At 42.5% G+C, this 19735-nt stretch overlaps 1 protein-coding gene across 1 annotated transcript in view; it reads right to left on the reverse strand.

Annotated features, from left to right (window-relative positions):
- The window catches only part of efnb3b (ephrin-B3b), an 80027-nt gene that overhangs the window by 40045 nt on the left and 20247 nt on the right, over positions 1-19735 (reverse strand). The window contains exon 2 of the mRNA XM_044341581.1: positions 180-469. Within this exon, the coding sequence (XP_044197516.1) occupies positions 180-469 (290 nt within the window). The remainder of the gene's footprint in view (positions 1-179; positions 470-19735) is intronic.

Genomic DNA, 19735 nt, shown 5'->3' on the forward strand with positions numbered 1-19735 from the left:
CAATCATCACCATCATCACTGAAATAAACAAACACACTCAGCCACAATCAGAAATCAGCCATGCAATCATAACAACCCCCCCATCACCCCCGCACACATTGCATTAAACCTCAACACACACACACACAGACTCTCCATCCCCCTAATCTCCAATGTTCGCTCTGCTTCCTCGAACTCACCGATAATGTAGTAGTCGTGCAGGCTCTTGAACTCGTGGCCCCAGAGGTTGGGCGAGAACTCCTGGAACTTGATGGTGAAGCGACGTTCGCGGGTGGGCTCATCGCAGGTCAGCACGATGTTCGGAGGGCCTGTCACCTCGCAGCGGTCCGCCTGCTCCCTTGACGACACAAGGTAGAGCTTGTAGAACTCGTACTCTGGCGTGGACCTGATGGTGTCCAGCGGAGGGCAGATCAGGTCCAGCCGGTCCCCGATCTGAGGGTACAGAACGTAGCCCTTATCGTCCCTGAACCTGGAAGAAGCAAGAAAAAAAAAAGAAAGGAGAGAGTCAGGGGAGAGAGAATCATTAATTAAAGTCTTTTTCTTCCTGCTACAGCAATATAAACCAGTTCAGAGCCACCTGTCCTTGCTGCTGAATGAGCAACAGATGGCTCCTTTACCTCTCTTATTCATCCTACTTCTTACTTATTTTCTCTCCTTCACAGGCAACAGGTGCCTTTACTGAGGAACTGCTTTGCATTCAGCTGCACACGTTTTTACCACACAAGCCCACACATTCCCCTGTTGACCCCATGAAGTAGTTGAGGAGGAAAGAGGGGAAAATATAACCAGCAGTTGATGATCCACATAGGGAAAATAAAGCCGAAAAGGATTCGGCAATTAGAAAAGCATTAATGTTAGCTTTTTTCCTGTGAACCACCCCTCAGAAGTGACCTTCAGTTCAGATACATTTCGAGTGAGCAAAAGTGTTGGAACAGAAACGACACCAAGGTTATAATAAAAGCCTTTCACTAGACTTATTCATGACACAATTTAAGAAATGATTGATTTTGACCTATATTGGTCTTTATCAAAAAATTCTGAAGTAAATTTCTTCATCCTCATGTACATTACTTGAGGCCAAAGAGAATTCAAAACAAAATAAATGTGAAGTAATGAATTAAACAGACACACATTACATTACACACACATGAACGTATGTAAATGAAAGTGAAATATTGTAAAGGGCAAAAAGAAATGTTTTATTTTATGCTAATTTTCTTACAGAACTCATTTCTTTATTTTTAGCATTGAGAGCTGAGCAGAAACAACTGTCATAACAGATCATCAGAACGACGCTGCCAACGCCAGGTCTCAGGTATGTACAGTTAATTAGTTTGCTAATTAGTTGTCTTGATGTCAGTCAGCGTCATCCGCTTTTGATATGCCTCCCTCATATCAGACGGATGCAGTTTGTTTGTTTATAACCTAACTGACAATTTGACACCTGTCATCTATGGGAAAACCACAGCCTGAAGTCATTCTAAAGCAACAGTATGATTACATTCCACAAAAGTATGCTTGAATATGGTTTATTTTCAACGTTATCGTCATTACTTTTGCCATCAGTAAAGAGCTTTAATGTTGCATGGTCTTGAAGTTGTTAAATTGCTTTCCTGAGGAGGTTTTTGATGAAATAGTTGACATGAAAAGTGTCACACTGAAATGAATTTTGCATCAGCATAAACCCAAATTGAACAAAACCCAGTTAGAAGCCTTCACGAAGTGTTTTTTTTTCAGTATGGAGGGCTGGTGGGCTCGCTGTGGCTGCACAGCTTTCTGAGGTCTTTCCAGAGCAGAGAACATGAAACACAGCAGTCGGAGGGGCATAAACTCAACAAATGACTCAGATTCTGTCATTCCCCTCACAGCACAGGGCCATCTCTTGCTGATAAGGCCAAACACTATGAGTTATCAACTTAGCTCCTGAGGCCTGTGATGACTTTAACACTCCATGCTAGCTTGCTTGGCTAACAGTGGGAAGACAGAAAGTAGTCCGTGCACACCCATCGTGACTTTATCTCAGGTTAAAATAAATGTCACTACTGACAGAATGAGGCGAAGTGTTTATAGAGGTAAAAGCTAAAATGAAGAGGGAGATTTGCTGGATTTTCTGTACTGTTAGCATTCCCGCTGAATGTTAAGTGACACTTTGATGTGGAAGTGGGAGGAAGTAAATGCTTGTAGTGTTAAGAAGCCCACTTTTCTGTTACCTCAGACTCGTTTTCTGTTTCCAACAAATGGGAACACAAGGGAGACACAGCACTCAAACCTGCTTAATTATTCTCTCTGTTCTGCTGTCAGACAACTGTTTGACCATTAAAAAATAAACAATACATTATCCCAAAGCAGGAACACACCGAGCTATTATGTTGCATAACTACTGTCAAAAAAAGACAAAATAAATCCTAATGTCACATTAACAACAAGTGACAGTTTTATTTGTCCAATTACCGTAATTTCTGCCCACCTGTCTACCACAAATAGCCTAAATCAGTCATTTCTTCCACAATCCAATTTGGAAACCAACAGAAATTTATGCCAATTAAGAGTGTTAATCAGTGTAACAGATAAGTCAAATCTCCAAAAATATAAAATATATTTTCATGCAGGTTTCTCATTAGCTTCAGTTGTCCAAACTGGAGGGGTATTCCAACAATTTATTTGGTATGTACCCACATATTTTAAACTCCATCTGCCTAGTTCGTACCACAGACTTTCCATCTCCAAGCTGAAATAACCCTGATGACACCACTATAACATCATCATGGTCATTTTCTCATCATGGTCATTTTCTAAGACTAGAAATCTCTCTTCAGAGCCACAGAAGACATTATGTTTTCACAGGCTGTGTACGGCTAACAATGACAAGTAAACTCAAAATGTGTAAAATCAGTGAAGTGTCTTTTTAAAAATACAAGATAAACTTTGTCCATGAGAGGTTCTAGACACAAGAGATGCAAAACTCTCCTGCTATAAAGCTGAGAGCAAAACAGGCTTCATTTTGCTGTGTGAAGAAATCTTGCAAAGCTGAATCTTGATAGTCTTGCTATTATCAGAGCACACTTGTTTTTGTTCCCCCACATGAGTCAGATTCATTCGACTCTACATTTTCCTTCTGGTCATGCGTGTCCCCTCCTCCACGCCTCCCCACAGGGGCCCACCCCACAGTTTGAGAACCACTGGCCTAAATAAATCTCTATAGCAACAGCTCCATGAGGCTGTACTTGGGCACAATGCTAACACCAGCATGCTAACACCAGGTATAATGTTTGCCGTGTTCGCCAGCTGAGTTTAGCACGTTAGCTTGGTAACATCAGCTAATTCATTCTAAACACAAAGTAAAGTTGGCTAATAGGAATGTCATGAGTTTTGCAGTTATTTGGACATAAATAGTCATAAAAAGGATTGGATACAGACCAACATTGTCATCCACAGACCCACACTGTTTGCGTGGCTAAAAACAGACATTTTAGACATTAATTTTAGTAGCTGATATTTGACAGTATTTTTATTTTAGCTGCATGAAAACACCGCACCTGTTCTCTAAAAGCAACACTATGTGACAGGACAATAATGTGGTTTCACATGACAAATCATAAAAGCTTATAGGAGACAAAGGGATTTTATGCGCCTCCTCATGTTGTACCTGCATCCTTCTGACCACATCATTGCCTTTCATGCAGGCTAAATCTACCTCTTAGCATTGCAAGCTAACAGCCTTACAACTGCCGTAAATTGAGATGTAAGCTTTATCTGGTGGTTGTTCGGCTGGCGGTGCACACCGGAGGGCAACTTGAGAATGCAGACTGAGCAGCGGAGGAGCTTTAGCTGAGGCGGGCCCAGAGGCCTGTTGGGAAGCCACTGTTCCACTTCTCATTACCGAGGTCACTCAGGGTTATCAGGTAATACTTTAGACTCGAGAGGTAGGCACTCAGCTTCACTCAACACGTACACACATAGTTCACCTTCCTGTTGGCCTCAGACAAACTGTAAACATGGCGGTAGTTCCTGAGGCTTCTGCAGCAAAGCCTAAACAGAAAAAAATCCATTCAAACACACACATATACATACATACACACACACACACACACACACGCCCATACAAAGACCCTCCTGCTAAACACAAAAGGTTTGCCCAAACATATCCACCCACATCCAAACACTCAGGTTTAGTTTTCCCTAAACATGAACACTAAAACCCACCGACACACACACACATAATAACATTTACTCTTATAAAAACAAGCACCTTTTGCTTCCTGCATGACGCATTCTGTGAGTGGTATCTGATGGTACCCTGAGTCACAGTCGAGCTGCATTGCAGAATGGCAGAGCAAACACACACGCATACACACACACGGAGGATGGTGTGAGTGTTGAGGTAAAATGCCACTGGGCAGGTGCAGTGCTCGAAAAAGAAAGAAAGAAAGAAAGACGCGGAAAGCAGTGAAGCCGGAGAGGGAGGGGAGTGGAAAATGGTAAAAAAAAAAATAATAAAAAAATACCGAACATGTCAGGCAAGCTATGTAGCAACAACAAAGAAATGTGGTGAACAAGCAGAAAGGAAACAGAGACAGAGGGAAAACACTGCACAGAAGGAAAAGACCTGCAAATATAACATGGAAGAGGAGGAGGGACAGACAGACAAAGACAAATGGGAGAAGGGAAAATACAGACAGAAAGATAGAAACTGACAATGAATTCTGGCACATTCCTGTGACAGAACTCAATTTTCTGATAGGCTCCATGTTCAGGGTGTCAGATTTGCAGAGTTAACCCAGGTTAACCTAGTGTGTGTATGTACCGTAGACAAGATGAGGTAGGGAGACCTTGTCCCAATCTAATCATGTGGTAAAGCAGGAAAAATAGTATGTATTTATCTCAGAATTCACACTTTTCCCTCTCCTCTGTGTGACGCCCTACGTGTCAACAAACCTGAACTGCATTCAAACAGCCAGTATGCTGATATACGATCACTCACACACCTTTTTTTTTTTTCTGTACCTGGAGGTATTAAATCCACCTTCAAGTCTAGTCTAAAAGTGCAGGACAGGTTGTGAGCCTTGTGAATGGCACAGTCTGTGAGGTTGTAAAACTCTTGAGGTTGAAATGCAGAAGACAGGAGGGAGAGCTGAAGAGCAAGAGGAAAAAGTGAAGTGAGGTGAACTTATAAACAATTTTATAGAACCTATCTGTGACCACATCTAAATAAATCCTCCCATTCAGACAGCCCTGAGCAACTTTACATTTTCCCCTTTCTCTTTGGCCACATCTCACTCTGAGAGAGACACTCTCTCTGTCTCTGAGTGTCTGTAGTTTCTTTTTTTTTTCTCTATCCTCCCCTCACTTTCCCTCACCTCTTTTGCTGTCCACTCGCCCCTCTCTCTCTCCTTCCCTTTTTCTCAGCCGTTAACAATAGAACCATTCATGTGGCCACACTTTGAAACATGGCGTGGGGGGTTGGAGGGGGCCAGAGGTGACAACGAGGGGGGAGAAGAGATGGAGGGAGTGGGAGGAGGCTTTCCTCTCTTTTCTTCTCCGGAGCTCTTTTATGAGGGCAGAAACATCATTTTCTCAAACCAAGCGTCGCCCCGCCGCGACCCCCGAGCTGAGCTGAGAAGACTCATGTGTCAGTCTCCCTGACCTCCCCTCCCCTCACCCTCCACTCCTCCCCAACCTGCCCCTCCACTTTTACCCATGCAGTTGGCATAAATGTGTACAACATATCACTTTTAAAGATTTACACCTCTAAGACACAATTTGTTATCAATATCCAATTTCTAATAAAAATGTAAAAACTCCGAAATTTGAGATGATGTAGTTATGTGAAAAGCCTGCAATGGTATCTGATAACACTGTGTGTGCTTATGTGTGAGCTCTATATGTGTGAGTGTGTGTGTGTGTGTCTCTCTTTCTCTTGTCCATCTGCATGTTGTCTGCTGTTGTACCTGTTTTAGGCGGCGTATTGGACAGTTCGAACATTTCCAAGATTCCACAGCGGCAACTCGAGCCGCGTCCGGACCAAAGCCGGGCACACAGGTGCAGCCAGCAGGGGAGACAAGGGAGGGTGTGTGTGTGTGTGTGTGTGTGTGTGTGTGCGTACGTCTGTGCGAACATGAGAATATGAAGTTGAGGCGGGGGTGAGGGAGGGCAGACGAGTGTGAGCGCAGAGTCCATGAGCGAGAAACCCGAAAATGAGGATACTGAGATGGAGAGAATGAGGCGAGAGACAAAAGAGAGAGGTGAGATTCACAGTGATAGAGCATGAAAACAAACACATAAGGACAAAGGGAGAGCAAGAAGTTGGACAGATTGCAAGAGCGCAAACTGTGGAAAAATAAAGTCTCGCACAAAAAAAAGAATAAAAAAACAGAGGGAGCGAGAAGAATAGGGAGAGGGAAGGACACTGAAGTTGGCAGAGAGCACAAAATAAACTAAAATGAAATCAGTGTGGAGGATTTACTCGAAACTCCACATCAACTTTGACCTTCTTCATCCGCTATGGGGGTTGTGTCCTTGAACTAACCACAACCTGGTGTGAGCGGGAAGCCAAGGGGAGACAGCAAAGGACCAATCTATTAGGGAATAATAAACGACGGCAGTATTCGGTTCTGTGGCGGGGCAGATTTATGGCGGGCCCTGCGCATAAAGCTGTCCGCACTAATCTCATGGTATACACAGTGTAATCACACACACAGGGGCCCTGAGTGCTCCCCCCCCGCCCCTTCTTTTAATGTACACACGCTGTCAGACGCACGGCAGGGGAACACGCGCACTAAAGAGTAGCAAACCGATCAGCTACGGGAGAAATACATACTCTATAGGACAAGCATGCGTGCACACACACTCGCTGAGCTGCAACACCTGCAGGCCATCTAGTAGCTGTCTAAAGTAAATCCGCTGGGTCTCATTTGCAGGAGTGGTGCTTTCCAAAGAATGCCACAATGAGCAAACACACTCACACACACACACACACACACAGAGCGGAAAACGTCCATTTTGAACATGTCATTTAAGCCCGTATATAATCTTTAAAGCTCACTTCTGATGAAACAAATGAAAATTTCCACCAATTTAGAAACATAATTAACTTTATTCCAACGCGCTTTCATTTTCTTTAATGAATTTCTGAACAAACAAGTATAAAAGTCTTAGTTCTAGCATGAAGAAAATGATTCAAGAGATTTGGATATGGAAAATTATCTCACTCTACTGACAGACTGTTTTACCTACTTCAAGAAAAATATTATTTCAAGCCTCAGCACTGGATTAAATCACTTGCTATGATGGAGATTTTTCTCAGAGCACCCACACAGCTAGGGGACTGCAGCAGCTATCATTTTCCACTGTTCTGCTGTAGCAATCACTACCCCTATATACTGTGCAGCCAAGATCACCAGCTATATATATATATATATATAATCTAAAACACATGGTCAGGAGTACATAAAACACATGAACACCAATTCATCTAATGCACAATCTGTCTTTGACACAATATTTGCAGGAACAGCAGCTCTATCAAAATGACCTGTTCGCTCTGCTTGTCTCACCTACATTATCCCCCTGCTGCTTCATCTGATGGCTTTAAAATAAAACATTCAGGAGCTTTTAAATTTTACTTGTGTCGGGTGCTTTCATCTTGACCTCATCTTTGATCGGTTCCGTAATCGAAAAGGATTTTTTTTTTTCCAGTGCTTGTAAAAGCCTCATTTGCATGTTGAACTTGTGAGGCCACACATCAAAAAATGCTATTATCATCTGAGGTTCATGTTTTTACATACTTATACAGTCATATATTAGGCTGAGAGCATGCAATTGTGCATTAAAAACCCATAAAGCACCTTGGATTCCTGCTAGTTTCTCTTACATCTGTAACAGTCAAGTTAAAGGAAATTATCTCATTTTCTGATACATATTTGTCATCCTAAACTGTTCTAGGAATTAATAATCAATGATCATAATTTAGTTATTTGAAATCCAGCATCATCTGACAGGACCTTTAGCATGCAGACGCTGCAGCTCTGCCTCCATCAGCGCGCAGGGCAGACAGACGGTTTTAAAATATCCATAATCATTATTACTGTCTTCATTAAAGAACCATATACCCTGGAGAAGAGCTGCAGAAGTGGTCTTTGACTGTGTGTATAGAGCTAGATAGAGACACATTTGTACGAGATAGAAGGAGACAGAGAAGGGGAAAGAGAGAGCTATAATGTAAATTGATGAGTTTGAGTCTCTCTAGAAGGCATGGCCCAGATACCTCCGAACATTTCTATTATGGATGGAATGGTGAAATGGATGTGAGCTCGACGAGGAGAGGAAGAGAGAGCAAGAAAGTTTCCGTCCAAGAACTTTTGTTTTGTAAATCATCATCTGTGTTGATGGAAAAATAGGACAAAAAGATCAAATTTTGATTGGCTTTTTTTAAAATATATATATTTCAACAAGCTTATCCTCTTCAACCCCTCTGTCCAACTGGTGGGTCAGTAAAACACAAAATTCAACCAACTCACAGAACCTTAATTTATATTCTGGTGGAGATCTCAAAGTTGGCAAAGATACCAAATAAATGTGTATAAAATGATGCACAAAACATCCTGAATATTTCCATTTGGATGGAGAAACGCAGCCAAAAACAACAGGAGTCTCCAATAAAAAGCTTCTATGTTACTGTCAGACAGAATGGATTGCATTATCCAACCTTAAAGCAATAATATGTAACTTTTCTGCATTAAAATGTCCAAAAACAACTAGACCTATGTTATATATTTTGTTCAGTTGTGTACTTATATTATCCCAAATGTTTCTAACAATTTTCAATCCCAGAGAAATCCGTAATTTTAATCAAAGTAACGGTCCATTTCATTTGGTTGCCTGTCAATGGCATCATACCCCTCTACCAAGAGTATACAAGTTGATATGCTGGTGTTGTGGTTGTCCACCAGAAACATTCGTAAATTAACTTTTATTTAAGCCACATTTTTCGATCTTGGTTGTTTTTAACTGTAGCTTTTAACAAGATGAAGGATTTTAGTCGTCGAACGTCTGGATCTCAAGTTGTCAGAGAAACAAGCTGAGCAAAGGTTAGCAGCAGCTAGGCTAGCAGCCCCTCCTGGACATCCTATGTCCGCTGAACAGCATCGGAGAAACACTGATTTTTGACGTGCTTTAATCCCTGCGTACGTTTGTTTTGAAAAGGAGGAGACCTCTCAGCTCCCGGTAAAAACCTCCTGAAAGATCAACACTGAAGGAATCCTAACCAGGAGAAGCTGGTTGTTTAACAATGAAGACAACTACTCCCATGATCCCACGCTACTTCACAACGTCCTCAAACTCTGTCTTCTGTTATTGTTTTGATTGAGAGAGTCCCCTAGTGGCAGAAATGACATATTGTGCGTTTAAAGCTACTCAAACGGATATAAAAAGTGAAGAACTGGGTGTTGAGGGGTTAAACAGAAAATAAAGAGAGAGATAAGCCAACTATGAAGAGCAGTGTTAACAAGGAGAGAGGAGCACAAGGTTGATGTAAAGTCAGCGAGCACTGGAAAGCCCTCAGGAATGTTGGTGGTGAGAAACGACAACGGCGGTAATAGTTTCCATATGGTGAGGGAGGCAGGGAGGGAGGGAAGGAGAAAGAGAGAGGGGGATGAGAGGAAAAGAGGTGTGAAGGGAGACGTTGATGAGGCTAAGGAGGGAGAGAAAGAGAAAGAGATGGGAGGTGGCAGTCAGCGGGTAGGGATGCAGAGCCTTGTTTGAATAGTTAGTTGGCATCGTGGGACTCTGAAGGTAACTGCGTCCTTGTCATAACACACACACACACACACACACTCACACTCTTCCTCCTGTCCGGAGGCGGTCCAGAATGCTGCAGCGTCTGTGTCACATCCAGTACTTATCACACCCAGCGTAACCACGGAGACACGGGATGGAGGCACACTGGATGCCTTGGCATTTGCAAAGAGCACGTACACACACAGACAGACACACACTGAGTTTGTCACTCTGGTAAACACACACACACACACACCCTTCATCTCCCTTGCTGCTGTGCTCCTGCTGCGTTCAATACATTCCATACGGTACAATGCAGCAGATGAGCGTATCACATTAAGTTGAAACTTGTAGCTTCAACATAAAGAGAAACTAGAACTAACTAACCAACTATTGAGAAAGACTTCTTCTCCTCTTTGAACAAAGCTGAACAGCGCAGCCATATTCAGGTCACAGAAACTTTTCTCAAGCAAACATCTCCCTCTTTCTTTGTCGTCATCTCGTTCTCATTTGCATCCTTGTTCCTGTTTTTTTTTTTTTTTTTTTTTTTTTTTTCATGTTTCTGCTCCTCCATCTCCAGCTCAGAACTTTTGTTCACGGCTTCTTTTGACTCCTCCAAACATTCGCCAGAAGTGAGCTCAAGACACTGCTCTAAATTCCGTCTCGTGTCTCTCACCGAGCCTCCCCCTTGCTCTCGTTTCTCACTTCCCCACCTCTGTATACCTTTCCTCCTTCCCATCTCTCTTCTCTCTCCAGCTGACCATATGGTACCACAGTTGTTCACAGCTTTTCTTTGATTTCAATTTGCTGAAAAACTTTTTAGCAGTGCAGAAATGGAATAGGGCTTAATGCAAAAACAAGCAGACATAATTACATGTTCATTTACAATGCACAAAATCCAAAGTATGCTTCCCTTGGGGCATTTAAGGAACATTTTTAAATGTACTTATTTTAACTAATTTAGTATTATATTAATGCATTTCCATGCCTAAAACAAATAATTATTTTCACTACCAATTAGTTTATTTTAATCAATATAAGGGTGGAATATAGTGACACATGCTCAATGAAATTTCCTAGAGCCCAATGTGACATCTTAACATCTTAAAATGTCTGATTTTCAAGTCAAAATCCAAAGATCTACAAGCTGCAAATTTTCACATTTCAGAAGCTGGAACCAGCAAATGTTGGCCATTTTCATCTTGAAAATGACGTAAAAGAATAATCAGTTATGAAAACTGCTGTCTGTTCCTCCTGTTGGAAACTGTTGTGGGCTAAATCATGACAGTTTTCCTACATCAATATTTTGTAATTTTCAAAAATGTCAGCTAATTTTGGTAGCGTTTCGTGCTTCCGAATATGACGACATGCAAAAACCAGCAGCCACAAAGCCACAGCAGATTTAGTGTCCAAAGCCATTTGCTATTGTTCCACAATGAAACCAAACCAATCCTCTGGATGGTCATGCAAACCTAAAATGATACTTCCTCCCTCATCGCTACAATATACCCAATTTCTTTCTTTTTCTGTCCTCACTCCTAAACCCTTTCAAACCACCATTTCTTCCTGCTTCTGTATCTCTTTTCCTCTCACCGGCCCTCCCTCCCGCCACCTCCCTTTTCTCCCTGTTTTCAGCATGTACTCTGGATGATTTGCGGCAGTCTGGATTGGTCCCATTAAGGTGGTCTAGTGGAGGTGTGTGGTGATAGAGCACTGCAGGTTCTGACAGCTCTTTCTGTGTGTGTGTATGTGTATATATATATATGTGTGTGTTAGAAAGAGAGGGAGAGATTGAGAGGACTCCCCGGTCCACAAATGGATACACCTACGCATGCATACCCCTCCAAACAGGCTGAAGGAGACCCTTGAGACACACACACACATGCTACAGACCCCCTAAAACTCCCAGTGAGGTCTTTAGTGCTTAAGTATATAGCTTATGATGACATATAGACACACATATATTGATAGTAGCAACTGGTGTTTATGCCTGGTGTAGGAAAACTTTTTGAGCTTCGACTCATTCACTCCAACCACCTCACTAATTTAATTAGGTCACCCAGGGCTCTGGAGGAATGAAGGTTATAATGCATGCAGTGGCTTCTCATTCCCATTCTTAATGCCACACACACACACACACACACACACACAAAGAAAGAGAACCATCCAATAGTCGTCCCTCTGGGAGTGAAGAAGTGAGGTGAGACGCTGACCTGCCACAGTGTGGGTCACCTACATTTCCAAAGCTCCCTCTATGTGTGTGTATGTGTGTTTGAGTGTATCCACATGCGTTCATGCATGTAGGCGTTCTCCCTTGGGTCCCCTCTCCCCATCTGTGACCTGTGAGGGGCAGTTCTATGTGTGTGTGGAGGCTCAACTGTGCTCCGGTGAGGGCACAGGGTGCAGAGAGTCTGAAACTTTAGCCAAAGGCGACTCAACTTAAGCCCAGTCAGGCCACGGTGTCAGGAGAGCAGTGTAATCCATAGGGGGCCCCTAGGGGCCACCAAGCATGCAGGGCTCTTGGGAAGTTTTTTTTTTTTTTTACCAAGCTGCTGAACGTGTGAGTGAAAAAGCAAACAAGTAGTGCGTCCATGTTTACTTGTGTGTGAACATCTATCTACAACTTTGGACTTTCAAGGATAAGGCTGGCAATATATTTTTCTAACAAATCCCTTAAAAATATGAATTGAACAATGCGTTAGTCCTACCCTTTACTCATCCCCAAGTTCATTTGTTCCTACTGAAGATGTAAATCCTTAAAAATGGGTCATAAATATATAGTTTCTTCAGAAATTTCCTAAAAGAGCTGGACACCATACTTTTTAGCAAACGTTACTCAAACAGGAGATAATAGTGCTTTTGTTGGGAACTATTTTCAGCTGTGGATGAACACACATTTAGTGCCTTAGTGTGTATTTAAAGTGTATGTGGGATTGATTAAAAAAGACTACAGTGCCCATGTTTATAGTAATGAGGGAACATTTGAACCAGTGCAACAGTGTGGTTTACTGATGTGTTTGTAATAGTTTTTGGACATCAGTGGAGCTCTTTGGCAAAGATGAATAAGATATTAGATTTATAGTTACTGGTTAGAGCACCAATTCATTGTTGGTTTTGGTCTTTTCATGGGATTCTGCTGACAATAGGAAAAATAGAGAATATCACCATTGTTGTTCTTTCAAAGTGATAAAATTTTATTAAAAGTTATGTCATTCTAGGGTCGCTGTTTTAAAAGTTTGAGCAAAAGTCAAGGAATAAAACAAGAAATAGCAAGATGTTTAGGTTGAAGATGAGGTTAGTTTATCTTAAGGCAATCAGTACACTCAAAGACTGTCTTCATAAGGATATAGGTCCAAGGATATGTATGTGTTTGTGGTGTGTATCCCAACAGGGTCCTTGTGTATCTGCAGCAGTGCTTAATCCACCATTTGAAATGGGAACCTGGCTTCCATTCACCCACAGGCTCCGTGCAGCGCTACCCGACTCCCAGACTCTCAGCTACTTTGACTCCAGTGGAACGCATCTTGAAGCGATTTGAGGCTCAAACCCTCCGCTGCTCCCTCTCTTTTTTTTTTTTTTCTCTCTCCCTTCTCTTTGGCTCTCCAAACCTCCAGTCCACCCAAATGCCTCCTCCCGTTCTCGGCTGAAGGAAGCTTTAAGGGCTTAGGAGAAAGCGCTGGAGTGGCAGTCCCGGCTCGACCCAGGGGTTGTGGAGCCCCCGCGGTAAAATCAACAGTTAGCCTGCTGCAAGAGCAGAGTCCGAAAAGTCAGGGAGGGAAGGAAGAGTCCGTGAAAGTAGGACAGACAGGGTCTAGGGCTATAGCTGACGGCTGCCTCAATTGCAAACAGACACACATAAGTGCAATCACACACACACACACACACACACATGCCCGCACACAAACATGCTGAAAGTGAAAGCCTCCAGGTCATCAAAAATCCTATTCACTCCCGTCAGGATATTGAAGTGTGTCATGCCAATATTTCAGTGCTGATAGCTTTGCCAGAATGTGTGTGTGTGTGTGAGTGTGAAAGTGCATGGCGGTGTGTGGGTGTGTGCTTGAGCACGTCCGTGTGCGTACCTCGCCACTTCTCTCCCACTTTATTTTCTAAAGAGTGGCTTTTTCAAAAGTCGCCTGGGTATTTTCAAGGGGCCTGTCTAATTCATGCAGGTGAAGTGTTTTAAAGTTCCATTCCCCGGTTTACCTGCGGGGCCTGAAGAACACACAACAGAGGTGTTGAAATAACACCTCCTCCCCTCGTCCCCTTCTCCCTCACTCCACTTTTATCACAATCATCCTTCACTTTCCTCCTGTCCCTCCACACCTGCCTCCTCTCGCTGCACTCCCTCTCTTTCTTCCCGTCTTTTTCTTATCCCTCGTTCCCTTCCCTGCTCCTTCACTCCCCCACCTCCCTCCTACTCTCTTTTTTACCTCATCCATCCCTCATCCTCTCTCTCTCTCTCTCTTTCTCTCTGCCTCTCATAGTGTTTGAAGCAGAGTGTTTGTCTCTAGGGCTGGATGATTGACAGCTGAGAGAGAGCCAGGCAGCTCTCTGGTGACAGATAAGGACTTTGGCTCTATTACTCACTGGGTCCCACAGACACACACACACACACATATAAACTCTCACCCATCCACCCACACGCACATGGATTCATTTACTTACATGCGCAGACACGCACACACACAGAAACACACACTCCGGGTCCCATGCTGCTCCACAGTTCGGCAGGGAGCAGACAAACCTATTTGCATTAGGAAGCAGCGTGTAAAATAAATAAAGAATCGGATGAATCGAGGAATAAATAGACAGGAGGCACGGCTGGGGATGAGTATGACTGATTTGCAGTGTGTGTGTGTGTGTGTGTGGGTTTGTGTGTGTGTATTTGTGTGTGTGTGCTCTCATTTTCAACCTCTGGGCTCCCGAGTGGGGAGAGCGGCAGTGCAGCAAAAGAAACACCCTGCACACCCTGTTGAACACACACAAACACAAACACACAGACAGTCAAATATACATGAAAAGATTCTACAAAGCCTAAATCATTATGGTAATGAAAAATGAAAGGGTCTAAAAATACTGGTTTATTCCTCCCTTTGTTTCGGGGGAACTCCGGAGAGACCACTGGCTGACAATGAGAGAGAGACAGAGTGAGATGGAGGAAGAGAAGGAAAGAGAAATAGGTTTTCCTCCTATCGGCTTTTCCGTGAACATCTCCCTCTACAGCCACCCAAATCTCTGGATTGCAATACTCTCCCTTTCTTCAAAGAGAGAAATTGGATTGAGTGCAACTGGTTCAAATTGGGTGCATGTTTATGTTCTTGGCAGAAAAAAAAAAAAAAAAAAAAACCTCGGTGACTTGTTGATTGACAGCTGAAAGTGAGAGGAGGATGGTGAGAGGAGATGCAGCCGGCGCATAAACAGGTGCGACATCAGATACAGAGAAGAGAAACAGAACAAGAGCAGGAAAAGAGAGCAAACATGGAATTACAGAAAAACACGGAGCTTTCAGTACTTACGTAAGTTTGTGCAAGAGTGAAAAATAGGCTGAAAAAGGAGAGAAAAATAAAAGGGAAACTGAAATGCAGAACAGGGAGAAGAGAGTGATGAAGAGACAGAAGGGTGGATAAAAGACTGCGAGATGTCATGCTGAGGTACAGGTGCGTGTGTCAGGGAGTCGTAGGAGAGAAAACGGAGGGAGAGAAAGAAAAAAAAAAAAAGATCAGTGAGGAATAATTAGGCCGACCCCCGGCAGAGGAGTCTGGCAGGTGAAAGGACGAATGGAGGGAAAAGCGAGGAGAAAGATGGATGGATGTTAGAGAGATGAAGAAGGGACGGGTTGAAGGCAAGGACGCGGTGACATAGCAGGGAAAAGGGGGGAAAAAAGAAAAGGAAAGGCTAAGGCATGACTAAAGAGGTGGCAGGCTCAGCGTGAGAGAAAGAAGGAAGAAAGGAGAGGAGGGCAGCCCGGAGGACAGAGGTTTAAAAGTGAGAGGAGAAAAAAAAAAAAAAAAGCGGAGAAAGAGGCGGAGGAGGAGGTGACAGAGACAGACGCAGAGCATGAAAATGGCCTTTGTCATCCCCTCTCAAACACAGAGCCGGAAGACAAAGGGAGCGTGAGCGCAAGCGAAAGGGAGAGCTGCTTTTTCCAGCATCTCTTAGATGACAATAGCTATTTGTCTCCTCATCAGAAAGAGGAGAGAGGAGAAAGTACAGAACACACTGTTCTTCATGTCTCTTCCTCCTCACTCGCTTCTCATCTCCGTCCTCTTCAATGTCGATTTTCCACCCACCCTCCCCCATTATCTCCCTCTGTCCATCCCGCAGATGCACAAATACCCTTAAACACAGTCTCTCTATAAATAGCTCTAAATCTCTGTTACTGGGAGTCTGGGGCAGAGGAGGGACCTCCCCACCCTATCCCTACTATTTGAGGTTAGAGGTCAAGGGTCACGCTTGAGTGCTGATGGTGCATCCAGGCAGACAAAGCAGATTAACACACACACACACACATGCAGGGTGAGCAATGGTATGTCACCCCTCTAAACCCCCTCGCAGCTTGTTCCCAAGCCTCCATCTCATTGGGCGAGATAGTATCATATGTTGCAAGCTGCACCAATGAGAGGTCAAGGCCCCAATTGTGCGTGCGGTCAGCGGTCAAACCACCTCTTGCCACGGGCGCTGATGACACTGCAGAGTTAGTATTCATAGCGAACAAATTGCAGATAAACACTGTGCGTCATTTGTGGCTTGATTCTTGTTTTGTTCCGTGCATTCTTCTGCATCTCAAACCATCATGTTTGCCGTTTAGTGAATCTGTCAATTCACCAAACGCACTTTTCTCTTTCAGACCACACTTAAATGTAGCACAGCTGGGAAATGACTCGCCGATCCTGACAGTGCTGGTGCCATGCTCCGCTCACTGATCTATAAGATCAACTCAGTTAAGTCTCTAAACTCAATGAGAATCAGAAGAATGTTATCAGGGCAGAGTTTAACTCTAAATTAATTTCATTTAGTCATCTCGTCTGACCCCGTACTGGCAGAGAATTTAAAGATGAGATTAAAAAATTGCTTAATATGCAAACTCAGTTTGTGTTATCGGCTTAAATAATGTCATATTTTATACCTCCTCAGTAAGATATGGTCTTCCCTTTTCCACCTGGAACCTTTGCTTCAAGGATAGACTTTCTGACTACAAGAATGCAAACGTGTTCTAACAGTAAAATGCTATAATAGTAGGGCTGCAACTATCTATTATTATTATTATTATTGTTATTATCAGTCAATCTTTCAATTATATGTTCTGATTTAACAATGAAATGTTTATGCTGTAAAATGTCAGAACACTGAAAAGCTTCAAATTGCTCTTTTTGTCCAACCAACAGTCCAAATTCCCAAAATACTCCATTGTGAATGATATAAAATTGACAAAAGTAGAACACACTCACTTTTCAGAAGCTGAGCCATTGGACTTGATAAATGACTGAAATGATTTGCAGATTAATTTTCTGACTAATTAATTAATCTGCTAAATGTTTCAGAGTCATATTAGATTTTAAATTGGAATGCTAGTTAGGTTGGCAGGGCCTAAACCTAACCCAATAATTCATTTCAAAGCTGCAAAGTCTTTTTCTTCCTCCTCATCTTTTTCTTTTTTTCTTTTTGTCATAATGTGCAGTTTTGTATGTCTTGAAATACCCTGCAATCTCCATCTGATCAAGTCATTTCTGTCAAAACTGAATCACGAACACCTTATTGTCTTACAAAAAAGGGAGAAAAATCTGCCTGTGAATTTTTTCCCTTTGACGTTTGCTTTGACTTATTCCACAATGACCCATTAAGGAGGTTACTGTTTCCAGTAAAAGTCAACTTTTTAAAAACAATTCTGCAGACATGAATGTCTGTATCTTGTAACAAAAACTGCACTGCACTATACAATTATAAAAAAAATTAAAGTTGATTTAAGGAAATTCCTGAATCAAGTTGCTTTTTATTGGAAACAGTTACATATAGTATATATAATACTGGTATATTTATTTGTGTGTTTAAGAAAACAAGACTTTCAGGGCTCAACAGGCAAAAATGACATGATAAGTAGGTTTTTTTGCACTGTAAAAGTGTAAAAAACATTCTACTCAAGAAAGAATGTAGAACAACAACAGATCAGTTTTGATGTCCCTCCCTTCACTGTTGAGCTGTGTGAGGTCCTCCTTCTGATCTGGCATCAGTGGGCAGTCCTGCCAGTGTGTTTAGAAGTGTTAAATGCCCCCCTGACCTGATGCAGTCTGTTATTAGACCTACCGAATGCCAGGCCTGCTAACTCATACTGGCATCAGCGCCCACGCCTTGCAGCACACACACACACACACACACACACACACACCGGTCAGATACACAAACTCACATGTGCAAACACTTAGAGGCAAACATGTTGCACAGACACACACACACGCACACCCGACAGGCACGCAGCGGAGGGTGAATAGCCAGTGATCCTCCTCCTCTTTCCACCTTATCAGTGAGTTGCGTTCCGCCTTAGCCGTGCATACTGTACAGTCATTAATCATGATTCTCATTAATTATCTATGCACCCGGCTGGCTAATTAACACATCAGCTCAAGCAGAACTAATGCTGCATGCTAGTTCACCTCCCACTCACACCCAACACTCCCCAACCCACACACACACACACACACACACACACACACACACACACCCTACAAACCAACTCCAACCCTGTTTCACCCAAACTTCAGATCCTGTCAGCTGCAAAGAGAAAACAGACTAGCTAGAAAAAAGCTTTAATGTGACAATGTGGTTGGAGGACGCACCAATAGCAGCAGATTAAAGGGAAATTCTGCTATCAGTCTGTGATGTTTAATGTCTTGTGTTGTAATTTGTGTCTTTGGTTAACCCATATTTACCCTTCTTGTTGTGTCAGCTTAAGTTAGTAGTTTCCTAAAGTCCATTTCTCAGCATGTATTTCGACAGCCGCTAATGAATGGCTATTAAACTGGAGTTGTCACTATGTGCAGGTGGGAAACGCAACAGTGCTAGCATTAGCAAAAGCATAGCATGAGTATGAATTAAAAGTTGGGACAAAAACTTAGAAATCCACTAACAACCCTGTTTCCCCTCTTACAACTGACTTTAGCATAGTGAGCTGCTATGAGAACGCATAAAGGCCCAATAATACCAGCAATTATAATATTCATTTGTGAGGACAAAGTAAATCCTGACTTCAACTTTTGTGAGGCACAAGTTTGCACCTTGACCTTTACAAAACTGTCTTGACAGTGCCAACCCTTTAAGGAACAAAGAGCCTGAACAGGCCAAAACAGAAGTAAGCTATCATAGCTTATTAGCTGCGTTGCGTCATCTACTTTTATATAACCTTGTTCTGCCAGAGTATAAAACTGCTTCACAACAGAGACATAGTGCACACAGTTATGAGACAGAAGTTTATTTCTTGTTTATTCTACGCATGCAATATGTGCCTTGAATTTTCCTGGCCGGCTAGCAGGGTAACAGTTATCCTCCCATCTATTTTGCCAGAGGAACTTGACCGCGCCAATTTCTAGTATGGCCAGGGCTTAAAGCAGCACAGCACATACAAATTCATATTAGGACGGCTATTTAAGATTATTTTCACTACCGATTAATCTGTTAATTATTTTTATTAATCTTTTAGTCTATAAAATGTAACAAAATCAATGCCTATTACAATTTCCCAGAGTGCAAGGTGGTGTCTTCAAATTTCTTTTTTTTTTTCTTTTAAATCAAACTAACAGTCCAAAACCCAAAGATATTTACAACCTTATAAAAACAGAAAATTTAGAGGCATTTTAGAAACATTTTAGAAGCTGGAATCAGTAAATATATGCATTCTGCTGGAGAAATGATGATTTATCAGTTATCTTATGGGTTGTTGTGCAATATTCTGTCGCTTGACATGCAT

This window comes from Thunnus albacares, chromosome 22 (assembly GCF_914725855.1).
Source record: "Thunnus albacares chromosome 22, fThuAlb1.1, whole genome shotgun sequence".
NCBI classification, from domain to species: Eukaryota; Metazoa; Chordata; class Actinopteri; order Scombriformes; family Scombridae; genus Thunnus; species Thunnus albacares.